This window comes from Ammospiza nelsoni, chromosome 8, assembly GCF_027579445.1.
Source record: "Ammospiza nelsoni isolate bAmmNel1 chromosome 8, bAmmNel1.pri, whole genome shotgun sequence".
In the NCBI taxonomy this organism is placed as follows: Eukaryota; Metazoa; Chordata; class Aves; order Passeriformes; family Passerellidae; genus Ammospiza; species Ammospiza nelsoni.
The window spans coordinates 24,883,761-24,896,522 of NC_080640.1; the positions used below are offsets into that span (position 1 = coordinate 24,883,761).

Here is a 12,762-nt window from a genome sequence, read left to right on the forward strand (position 1 = left end):
ACTCTGGGCAGTCCCAGATGTTCCCAAGCCTCCCATGGGGAGGAAGAGGGGTAGGGTCTATTCCCATTCACTGCAAGCCCTGCCAAAATTTTGGCAAGGGATGATTAATCCCCAAGGTTCATCCAGCACTCCAACTGATATAAGAGAGCAGACTGGGACTCTGAAATGGAGAAGGTACACCCAGGACCACGCTGGATAGATTTCAAAGTGTGAACCTGCTTCCAAACCTGCTTTCCAAGGCAGGAGTTTTGAGACCTATGACCATGGTACCATTTTAGCCAAAAGTTTCATAGAGCCATGACAACACTCACTCTGTGGATACATTGAGAAAAAAGGTAAGGCTAAATTTATACCTTTTCATTTTCCTGGGTTTAGATCTAACCAGCTACACTAAATCTGCCAGAAAGGGTTGAAGATTTACTTAAAGCTACCTCTTAAACATTAGTATTTTAATAAGCAAACCTCATTAGCAGTTTTTGAGTCTAACTGTGCAGTTTCTTTGTTAGAGCAAAGTGTTTACCCGTCACAAGAAGTTACCAAATCCCTCCCCCAAAAAATCCCTACCAACATCATCTTTTACTCTCTGAACTGAAAAAGCATATTCATTTACTTATATCTCCAACTAGTTTTGGGATATCCTATTCCTTTAGTTAATGAAAAATTTATTTCTACCACATTTGGGGCTGCAAAATGACTGTAGAGATCTCTTGTAAAGACCCTTAATGTATAAAAATGTTTTACAAATGTTTTAGCACCACATAACATCTATATCTAAACAGATTTAGACTTCAAAACAGCAGAGTGTTTTTCATCCAGTTAAGAAAAATAAGATTTTTATTTTCCAGTCACAAGCTAGTATTTATTACATCAATTAGCAAAGTATCTAAGCTAGGTCTAAAAGCCTATTTTTTTCTGCTTTAGCCATTATGATTGAAAAAAGGAGAAAAAAATCAAATTAAACACATACATGCTGCGGAAAAATAAAAGCTCCTCAGATCCAGACAGAGAACTCCTAGGCAGTGCTTTCCTCTTTATGGTTCACACTTGATCTGTAATGTTGCTTGATTATTCTCTGCAGTTCCACAGAAGAAAAAATATCCAGAAATTGTTATTTTTTAAATTTTGATATGGCTTTTTTTGTGTGTGTTTGGTGTATAACTCTATCAGTTCATACCTTCAAATGCTATTTGAAATACCAGCATTTCAGTCTGGTTTTTTGTGAAAGATCTGAATTCTCCATCTATGTTTGTTGTTTGTTTTTTTTTTTTTTTTTTTTTTTAATGGACAGATAGGTTGGGCACATGAAGAAACAAAATACATTGTTTCTGTGTTCTGCTATGGTAACATAAACAAATATTATAAAATCTTTCCTTAAAAGTGCAATAATAATTCCTGATGTATAATGACCAGACCAGGAAAAATCCAGGTTAATCCTTTCTTCTTCATTTATAATAATTTGCTACAGAAGTGCAACATAAAGGTAAGATCTTTAAATCAGAAAATTAGTTACTCCCCACATGTTATAGAAGCTGTCTTTTAGGAATTAAGATCCTAGTACAAGTAAAAAGGTCGCAAAAATTCCAACCCTTTTGAGGCAAGTGGATCCTGTCTCACATGAAAGAAATTGAGTATAGTTAATAAGGTATGTTTAACATTTAGACTTAGGCCAGAAAAATTATGGATATTTATTTCAGAGAGAATTTTCTCTGATCTAGATTGATATCCTCTTTTATAATGGTATAATATAATTAGTTATTTTAGCTTAGAAGTACTGTTATCAATTTTGAGCATTCAAAAACCTCACACCTGCCCCCATCAATCCCTACCACATGTGAAGAAACCATTGATTCCAGCAAACACAAATTTTTCTGATTTTTGTAGAAACTTGATTAAAAAAAACCCCATGGCCCATGGTTCTTGAGAAAACCGAGTTCCAGTTCAACCTCTTGTGAACCCAACTGGCAGGATGTGACACAGGCTGGCAGGGCTGCCTTATCTTGTATAAATTGTGAGCTGTAGCTCAGAGTATCAGGTTGCAAGTGATCTTTCATTATGGGAAGCTGAAGCACACTTTTTTAAAATCCTGTTAGCCAACAGCTACACAAACACAGCTGATTCCAAAACACAATGGTTACAGGATTCTTGGAAATTAGAGTAGCGCCTTAAAAAAAAATAAGAGGTCTGGGGTTTTTTTTTTTTGAAGTCCCTGTTAGGGTTTGGCAGAATCTGCCTCAAGGGCTGTAACCCAGGTGATGCCAAGTGAAACCTGGAATGAAGCTTTCACCCATCTCTGCCCTTGTGGCTCAGGAGCTGAACAACACTGCAGGGCAAAGGTACCTTAACCCTTGAGGAGGCTGTGGCAATGGGAACTGTTTAGCTGTTAAAGAAATGAGATATAGTCTTGTTTTCCATTGGCTATACAGCTTCTGTGTTTTTTCTCAGCTGAGCTGCACCAAGTGACATATCAGAGACATCCAGAGCCCTCCTCGTGGACCCTTCACCTTAGCTCATGGGGCAAGATGGCATTCATGTGCACTGCTACACAGGTAAAATAAAGACTTTCTGCTCTAAAATGCCGCTCATCATTTAATTTTTAAAATGCCTGTTGAAGTCTGCTATCCCAAGTGTCTACATCTTGCTGAATTGCTTTTAGTGCTCAGCAAAAATAGCCTCAACCCTCCTCTGAGAAATGGGACCTTGTGTCTCCCCATGCTCTGTGCTCTTCCTGCTATTCCCAGGGATAAGGGAGTGGCTGGGGACAGTCTGAAAATTATTCTGAAATGCAGAAAACACAGGACAAGGTGGAAACAAGGTAGGGTGGAAACAACGGCAGAACAGAACAAAATCAACTTTAACAGAAAATATTGCAAGGGTTGGGGGCATTTAAATACAAACAGAGAATAAGAAAATAATTTTTAAGGTTACCTGTGAATAGCACCATGGAAGAAAAAACCTAACTTTCAAGAGACTGAGTATACCAAGGCAAGGGTAACAAACAGACTTAAGGAAAGAGCACACAGCCATTCAACTCTGCCTGTATTTCTCAGAGCAGCTAAGAGAGCAGCACTGACCAGCCTCTGTCCTTAGCAGGTTTTGCCTTTGCCTACATACACTGCACAACAAAACCTACTCAGAATATCCATCATTTGCTTCACTGCCACTGAAACTAGGAAACTTCTTACTGATCAATGTGGAAACTGAAGAAAAGTTATCTCAATACTCAAAAATAGTTTGTTCTTTATCAGATCTGTGTCCTTGAATCTTGCTAGACCTCTGTGATATGTGGTTCAAGGAAAGATCAGAAAATAGTTTACAAGCTATGGTGGTTATATAAAATAGTCTATTAGGCAACCATAAACAAGCATATTAGAAATGAAGGGGTATTTAAATATCTATTTAACTTGCACTATCTTATTAATATGCTGATGAAAATCAAGGCAAGAAAGGTTTACAGTTTATCCAACCTACATCAGTTTTTCCTCAGGAGTCTATGACAAGGAACCTTTTGTCCCCCTCCTGGTTTTCCAGGCCCTGAGTCAGCATGTGAAACCCACAACTGCCGGCCAAGCCTCCTCCTCATCTCACACTTGCCCAACTTGTGGTTTCTTCCAGGTGCAATTAAATGTTCAAGTTGTTCTCACCATGGATGCAAAGGGCCAGGCTCTGCCAGTGACCTTTTCCAGGGCTCATCTAGAACCCAGGTACTGCCTTGTCTCACGTTCTCTGTTTGATTTTGGTGGGGCTTTTTTCCCCAAAAATAAAAAGTAAAAAATCTCTGCCGGAAGAATGTTGAAAGCATTACATCAAACACTCAAAAGCTAAGAAACTTGAAGTTTGACAAGAAGCTTGAAACAAAGGTAACTCGTGCAAATTTAAAACAGCCCTCTTCTGTCAGCATGCACACAGCTGGGTACTGCCTATTTGTTTTTCACAGGACTAGTGCACTCAAGGGCACTCAATAAACAATGCAGCAGGATTTAATCCAGCATCTGTGGGCACACCACCAAGGACAAAGGCCTTGAGGCACACATCAGAGGCTGAGGTGAGGGTGCACAGTGTCTGTGGAGGTGATCTGGCCTAGCCCAGACCCAGTAGCATTAGTTAGAATAATACAGACACTGCTGACATTCCCCTTCCAGTCCCAAAGCACCTCATTCCCCTGCTGTCCTGGCTGCTGGCCTTGCTGCAGCACCAGGATGCTGGCCTGGCACAAGCATGATGTGGCCACATCTGACTTGGTTGAACTGGAACACAGACTCAAACACCTTTCCTCAAAGCCTCCACTGCACAGAGCTGAGAACATCTGTAAAATACTTGGCAAGGCCATCTCCATTTCAGTGATGCTTCTCATCTTGGGCCTCTGTTCTTACAGGACTGGCATAAAGCAACCTTTTTCCTTCACTGAGAGGTTCTTGCTCCACTGGATAAAACTGCTCTTTTTGACACATAAACCTCCCCTGGAGCATTCTATAAGTTATTTCAGCATGTGTCTCTCCAGCTATCTCCTCTGCGTGTGCTGCAGATTTTTCATCTGCCTTTGCTGCTACAATTGTGAGATTCTGTTTAGTTATGAGACTTTGGTCATTATCACTGGTAAGTCCTCAGTCTGTAACAAAAATCATGGTGGTGTCCCTGTGCATATTGTATTTCAGGTGAACTTGTAATTGCTTATCTTCTGTGACATTTCCACACCCACTCTGTGGAAACATTAGGTATTTCAAATATGAATTGAGAAATTTGTTCTGTTCTAGGGTTGGTGTTTTAAAACTTGTGAAAGTGTTTCTACAAGTTACAAAAGTACCTTCAAATAATTTCCTCATGTTTTAAGTATGTTTGCCTCTTGAAGAAAACATTGCCCCTATCATTCAAGTAAAAGTTCATTCAATTTCCATTTATATGCCAATTCATATCATATGATGTATTCTTTGTGCTCTCTGTAGATAAGAAGATGAATCTCAAATTACATGCCCTATAAATTGGACCATTTAATGAGTCTTTCTTAATTCACACTGGAGCTGCTAGGTAAGTTGCATATCTTTAGATAGGTTGCTGTTTCAATTATGTTGAATCTATTAAACTGTATCACAAAACTTTCAAATTTCAATGTGTGTATCAACATTATTAGTAACAATTTCACCTCTTTTTATAGACCATGTCACCTGAGGGAAGAGATGTTAAAAAATGGATGCTGCAATAGAAGAATAAGTATTAGCAGTTGTTTTGCTCTTAGACCAATTGACACAGACAGCATGTCCCACTTTGTTTTAAACATTCTCTTGCTAAAGCAGCCATGTGTCTATTGCTCTCCTTTAAAATGAAATTATAACTATTTTATGGGGGAAAATGGCATATAATGGTATCTGATGTACAGGAAAGAGCTTTGAAGGGATGTTTTGGGTGTTTGCTCTGTAGACTTTCATAGACTTAGCAGTCTGTCTTTTGGGAAAATATCTTAATTGTCTGAAATAGGATAACTTTGCAACTACATGAATGACATTCATGTCCCTGCAGGCAAAGTGTAATATGCATAAGACTTCACGCTCAGAAAAATTCTAAACAATTCTTTTTTTTTTTTTTTATTTAAATGCAGGACTCTACCCTGGAGACTAAACCAGTCTGGTTTACCTTCAGCTTTAAATGATGCTGTCTCCACAGCTGCACAAAATCTTAGCAGTAGCTTTTTTCCTGCTCCCATTGTGTGCTCAAGGTAAACTTGCAGGATTTCTTCCATCGTTCCCTTTCAAGCCTTTGTTTGGAGGTAGGAGCAACAGTGCAGAAGAGCAACAAATACCAGGTATGTGAAGTTATCTCCAATTTTATCTGTTGTGCTCTATTTTTATGCTTTGAAAACTCAATGCTATCTACCATAATCTGCTATGTGATCTACTTGAAATAAAATAATCAGGACTTAATATTAATTTTCTTATATGAAGTAAGATGCTTAAATCTTTATTTAATGATGCAGTGGTTCAACTCACAGAGAAAAGTTTAGAATTTTCCATAGACAAGAAACTTGTTGCTAAGTCCTAGGTTGTAGCTGTAAGCAAGTGCTTGAACAGCCTGAAGGATTCTATCAAGGATTCAGTCCCTTCAGACACAGTTAAAAATCAGCTAAACCTACTGCACAGGTGCCAGAGTTTTGCCTGGACTGGCTCAATCACTTAGACAGAAAATTATCTCAGTTTGCCAGTTCCAGTTTTCTATACACATCCGTGCTCTGCAGGTGACTTCCAGGAACTTATCCCCTACCCTTACAAAGATTAATGTGTGAAGATATCACCTGTTTAAAACACAGCAGTAAACTAAAACTTGTCAAGCAAACATTTCAAAAGTTCGTATTAATTTCATATGATGAGCTCTGCTTTATTTGAAAGCCACGACTGACACTGTAAAGCCAAGTGCATAATAGCTGGTTTTGTTCACAGATCTCACAGCTCTGGCTGGCAACGAACATGGGGACCCCATCCATCAATTGGAATATCGGATTTCCAGACTGGAAGGAGGTATTTTATCTGCCTTTACTTTCTGCTGCTCCTGGGTTAGTGGGGATAGACTAGGTGGGCAAAAATTGCTTCTTAGGAAGAAGGCAGAATTTTTTGCAGATTTATAGCATTCCTTTTTATATCTTCTTCACTGGTATATCAGAGTGAAAACTTTCAAATGGGGGTGGGGCAGTGGGAATTAGATTTTCATATCTGGTGGGAGACACCTGGGTAACAGCTCTGAAATATGAGTGCAAGCAAGGCAGTGATGTGGCATATTAAAATCCCTGCCTATGCAGAGCTGCTCCATGCACACTTTATGCCCCAACAGACAAACAGAACACTAAAAACCTACTAAGAGAACCAAGACCAGATCAAATCTAAGATTCCTCTCACTCCAGAACATTGGTATGCTGCAAACTACCTCAGAGTCTTATAGAGAGTCTCAAATAAAATCATATGCTTTTTTACAAAAAAAAGGATTCCTCATTTCCTTTCCTCCTCCAAATTCTTATGTGATTCTCCTGTTTCATCATCTGTGTGTTTCTTCCCTTTTCCCCCTTCTCCATTTTCAAATTTCTTTGATTTCAAGTTCTCCTTTCCTTTACCCTTTCCTGGGTTTAATCTAAAGTTATGGAGCAAAGTAGCAGGAGTTAAATTTGACAGCAAAATGAGCACACAAGAATGCACACTTTTAACAGCTTCTCCCTCCTCTTGCAGTCCTTCGCTTGAACAAGATGATAACAGAGTCTGGAGGAAAAATCTTTTCTACCAATGGAAAAAAAGCTGATTTTGATGGTACAGTGGAAAAATGTAAAGAGGTTGGAGGCTCTATTGCCACTCCAAAGAGCCCTGGAGAGAATGATGCCATTCTGTACTTTGTGAAATATTTTAACACCTACGCCTACCTGGGGATAAAACAATCCCTTATTCCAGGAAGATTCCAGCTCCTGAATGGTGCTCAGCTGAGCTATACTAACTGGTATCCAAATGAACCTTCTGGCAAAGGAGAGGAAGAATGTGTGGAGATGTACACTGATGGCACTTGGAATGACAAGAAGTGTAACAAGAATCACCTTATTGTCTGCCAGTTTTAGTGCTTCCCTTGCTGCTCTCTGGAATGTGCTTCCCTGTCACTTGTGTCTGCCTTTGTAGCTAGTGAACTTAGATAAAGCAGCATGAAAAAATAAAATGCATTCTTTCCCTGTCTAATTTGTCTTTTAAACAAGTGCCAGCCATAAAGAGGAAACTGTATAAGGAAAGCAGGGCCATTTTGTCTGTTTGATAATCATTGCCCAGTGTTAATACTGCTGCCTATGGGTTCCTACTGTTGTTAGCCTGCTGACTTATTACAAGAACAAAAATTACAGTTCTTGGCTGCATATCTAAAGTGACTTGCAGCCACAAGGTCCTCCAGTACTCCTTTACCCATGAACCTCTACTGAGTGTGTATTTTGATCCCTTTGTGTAAGTTTCCCTCACCAAAACTCCCCATTCAGACACTCTGCTCAGCCCACAGTGCTTTGGCCACCCTCACCCCCAACAGGTGCCCTAGAGAAAGCACAAGCAGTGCAGCTGGGGTGGCACAGAACCACCCTCCTTATATTTCCCATAGGAAAACTTCAGAGTCAGCAGGGCTTTAGCCTTCATGCAGCTCAAAGGTGGTGACCAGAAGCCAGCTGTTCAGAATTCCTAATGCCTTTCCTGACTCAAGGAGCACAAGAAGACCAAGGTCCCCTGGCACATGGGATGTGTGTGGAAGAAAACACATAGGAGACAGCAGGAAAATTACTGGGCCATTGTGATTTAGGGATAGTCATCAGAGCCATGACATGGCCAATTTTTTTAGGCTATATTGTCATGAGATTCAGATACAACTAATTTTGGGCACCACAAAGGTGGTTGTCAGACCCTCACTGGGATTCCCACAGGGCCAGGGTTGGAGGATGCCAAGTGACTGAGCACTCATTGCAGAAGCTGCTCGTCTCATCCAGCTCACCATCTCACCATCCAGTTTAAGCTAAAGGATTAAGAGAAATCTTTCTCAGCTTGGGTCTGTTCATCTCCTGAAGGTGATAATTCCCCAAGTTTAGATTTACAGTTGTGCAGCATAGCTGCACACTCAGAGATGTCTGATTTGGATTTTTCCTTTCTCTAGGGCAGTTGACTTCAACATGAGGCAATTAAGGCTCTTCATCAGCTCCATGACATGGTGCAAAGGCTGGCTGAGCATCTGGGGGTGCCTTTATAAAGCCAAATTCCTGACTATGAGCCACACTGATTCCCACTGTGTTAGTCTCAGCTTGGTCACAGAAACCTGAGCAAGGACACGTCCAGCTCTAGAGCCAGATCAGCTCCTCTCACTCCCCTCTGCATGACAGGGAGACAGAACAGCCAAAGTGTGGAAGGTAACAGGGGAGGGGAGGTGTGCTCACAGCTCATGTGAACCTGGGGGCCAGCAAAGAGGCTGTTTGGGACCTTGTAGCTGTGCAATTCACTGTAATTCCAGAGCAGCAGCCTGCCATGCACAACATTCCTGTGCTGGCTTAAATTCAATTACAGGATTATTTTGGGCACATGCTGTGTGACAAGGAATGGGTCTTCCTGGCCCCTTTCAGCCCGCTGCTTGATGTCAGGGCCTGTGAATCATTCTTGCTGTTGTTCTCTGCAAACCAAGCTGCTTGTCTTTTAGAGATTAGGAAAATCAGTGCAACAAGGTTGGTGTCAAACCAAGATGCCTTTCTGCTCGAGCAGCCTGGTGCCTGCAGGTGGTTCCCCTCCACAGGTAGGCTGTTATTCACTCCAGCAGTATTTAAATCCTTCATCACCGTGCATACACATAGCACCCTGTTTCCAAGAGCTATAAAGTAATCTCAATATATGCAAAGATAAAACTTTTGTGAGCAAACTCCTTTTTATCCATGCATCTCTTTGGCATGTAAGGAGAGCTACACGGTGTTAACAAATGACTTATTTCTGGACAGCACTGCCAAAATAAAAACTACTGAATCCCATATCAGATAGACTCCTCTGTTAACCCAGTGGAAACAGGTATGTAGAGGGGAAATGAGGACTCAGGAGTCTGCATCGTTCTGTTTCACTTTCAAACTCTGTTTTTATTCACAAACACTTTTCAGCTCAACAGTATCTGCCTGCACCCATCAGCTCACCTGCCCAGTCTGCAGCCTTGCATGACTCCTGTTGTGAAATTAACTCTGCCACGAGCACAAGGAAACAGGATCACAAGCATCACCTCAAGTAGTAATTTTCCACTCATCACATTCCAGTAAAGTTTAAGAAATGTACAGTGATTAACATCAGCCTGAGAATGAAGTTGGACACACAGCCCACCATCAGCAAACCTTTTAAAGCCACGGTAAGTTTTTTTATTCTATCCTGCTAATCTCCTGGGTGTCACAGAGTTATCTCAAATTAATGCTATTTGCAGGTGTGAGTGAAAGAACACACACCTGCCTTCAGTAGGTACTGGGATGAGGACACACAACCACAAAGCAAATGTTTGTCACCCTGCCTGAAGCTGCCACCTCCAACAGCCCTGACAGCAGGCAGGTCTGGAAAGAAGCAGGCTTGGCCTGAAAGGCAGATTGGCTCAGCATTTGGGCACCAAATTTATTTCCTAAATCTGAATGAGGTGGCTGTACAGCATCCTCTGATTTGTAGAAAGACAGGATTTTCCAAGGCTAGCAAGCATTTATTTCAAGAGCTGTTTTCTGAATTATTTCTGAATTTATTTTAAAAGCTTAATGCACCTTATCCTAACTCTAAATACTAGTTGTGCTTGTAAAAACTGCCACCATTGGACTTGTATTTGCTAGTACTTGTGGATATTCTGGACCACCCAGCATGCTGACAAGCCATACTCTGTGATGTTCAATTTTCAGTCCATGGCATGCACTTTCCCACTTCTGACTGTAGGACTACTAGTACCACCACTAGGATTAAGTGAAGTTAAAATTGTATTAATCTGAAGACTTAGTAAAAAAACAGGATAAACAGGTTCCCCAGAAAGCAACTTAGCAAGGAATTTGATTTTAGCAAGATGAAATATTAGTGTCACATATTGAGAGACGTGGAAGTCACTTGTCAAGTTCTGCAGGGAAAAGTGTTACTGATTCTGCCTTGTATAGTGGAAAATACTACAAAATTATTCCACCCCTCCCCCTGCCAAGAATTGTTCAGAAAATAGTTTTGGATCTATGAAAATATCCCTTGTGAGAACTATTAACAGCTTTTATTTTCTGTGAAAACACCTTAGTTAATATTTTTCTCTGCTTTGTAAGAAACTGAAGAGCCTATTGCTGGTTGTGTGGCTTTGAGGTCTAAAGGGACATCCTTGCAATCTGAAGCTCTGTGCATCCCTTTGGATGCATCCACTCTAGCACAGATCACTCCACAGATTTCTTTGTTGAGTTTGTTGAGTTTTTAAGGCAGGCTGCAGCTTGGCCTTCACATCTTCTCCTGTCAAGAGGCAAAAGGCAGATGCAGCAGCGTGTTCAGGCAGCAGGGCCACTTCTCGGGGACTGTGCAGTGCCACCTCCACAGCAGCACGGAGAGGAGCCAGAGCTGGCTTAGCAAAGCCTCTGAAGAGGTCCTTACATGCACTTTATATAATAAATAATGCAGCAGTCGTATCTTTGTGTGTGACTGAGCAGCTTTCAGGTGTAGATAATAAAACCCCTCCCCACATAAACACTTATCTTCTACACCTGTTTGTAGAAGACACAGGAAATTCAATATAGTCCATGTGGTTTTATCTGATATCATTTATAGCAGAATCCAGTGGAATTCCTTACCTAATAAAATACTAAAAATTGTATAAAGATATCACTAATAATCAATATTTAATATTTCAGATATATTGTTTTGTATTTTATACAAATTTTTTTATTGTTTTGTACTATTGATTGTGGTTTGCCTGAGCATAGCTCTGGTTTTTCAAATATGGAATGTGAAAAACGCCAATCACTTGTTTTTAAAATTTTAAAAGTTTAATAGTAATAAAATGGTTATAAAAATAGTGATACAATTAGAGTAATAATAATTTGGACAATTTGAATTAGGACAATATGAGACAATAGAGACAAAGAGTTACGGATGTCTGGGTACCTTTTTCTGGGCAGCACGAGCCTGAAAAAGGACCCACGTTAACAGAGGATTTACCCTTAAAAACTGCCTGTTGCATATTCCTACACCTCATACATGATGCATAAATTCCATTCAAATACAGGATTCTGTCTGGTCAGTGTCAGCTTCTTCCTCTGAATCCTAACAGCACCTTTGAGGTGGGAAGAAGTTAATTTCTTCTGATAAGAGGGTAATAAATTATTTTTCTCTGAAATATTTAGGTGTCCCGTGGCTGCTATCTCACTGGGCGTCCTTTCTTTAAAAAAAGTATCCTACATAGCATAGTTTCTATTTTAACTTTTTTTAATAACCCAATAACTATATTTAACACACTACTTAAGATAATTAACATAGCATTACTTTCTAACACAACACATATAATATTCATTTTAATATTTGCAAAAAGCCGATCATCAAATACACATTTTTCACACTGAAGTTAAGCTAAGCTGGTAAATAGCAAGTGGGCTGTTGAATATAGGTGGAAGAGAGTTGGGTGTGTGAATGCCAACAAACTGAGGGGCATCAGCATTCATACTCTAAAGGCTGCACATGTTCGCAATAATCAGTCAGAATGAGTTAATCAGATTACTCACTCGTGAGCAAATAAGATGATTTACAAGGAAAGCCCAAGTGGTTTTCTGGTGAAAAACGGGTTCTCATTTTTCACTGAGTGGCTGCGCAGGGTGAGGAGCCGGCTCTTGCTCTGCTGTTCTGAGCAAACAGCGGGCAAGGCAGTGCGGCTGCCTCGGGCAGGTTTGTGCCGCTTTAAGAGCACAGGGGGAGGCGATGGAGGCACAAACGCGGCCCCGCGCTCCTGCGGGCTGCCCTGGGGCCGGCACAGCCCGGCAGTCTGTCTGTCCTGCCCTGCCCTGTCTGTCCTGTCCAGCTGAGCAGCCCCGGCAGCGCAGTGAGGGGCACTGAGCAGGTAAGGGTGCCCAGGACACAGCTGGATACTGAGCAGGTGAGGGTGCCCAGGACACTGAGCAGGTAAGGGTGCCCAGGACACAGCCGGGCACTGAGCAGGTGAGGGTGCCCTGGACACAGCTGGACACTGAGCAGGTAAGGGTGCCCAGGACACAGGGCACTGAGCAGGTGAGGGTGCCCAGGACACAGCCCAGGAGGCACTGAGCAG

At 41.1% G+C, this 12,762-nt stretch overlaps 1 protein-coding gene across 1 annotated transcript; it reads left to right on the top strand.

Moving 5' to 3' along the window:
• Positions 1-5,586: 5,586 nt before the first annotated feature.
• Positions 5,587-7,694, top strand: LOC132076227 (pulmonary surfactant-associated protein A-like). The gene is made up of 3 exons (XM_059477198.1): positions 5,587-5,794; positions 6,426-6,503; positions 7,203-7,694. The coding sequence occupies exons 1-3, from the start codon at positions 5,638-5,640 to the stop codon at positions 7,577-7,579; spliced, it is 612 nt and encodes a 203-aa protein (XP_059333181.1). The 5' UTR covers positions 5,587-5,637; the 3' UTR covers positions 7,580-7,694.
• Positions 7,695-12,762: the final 5,068 nt, after the last annotated feature.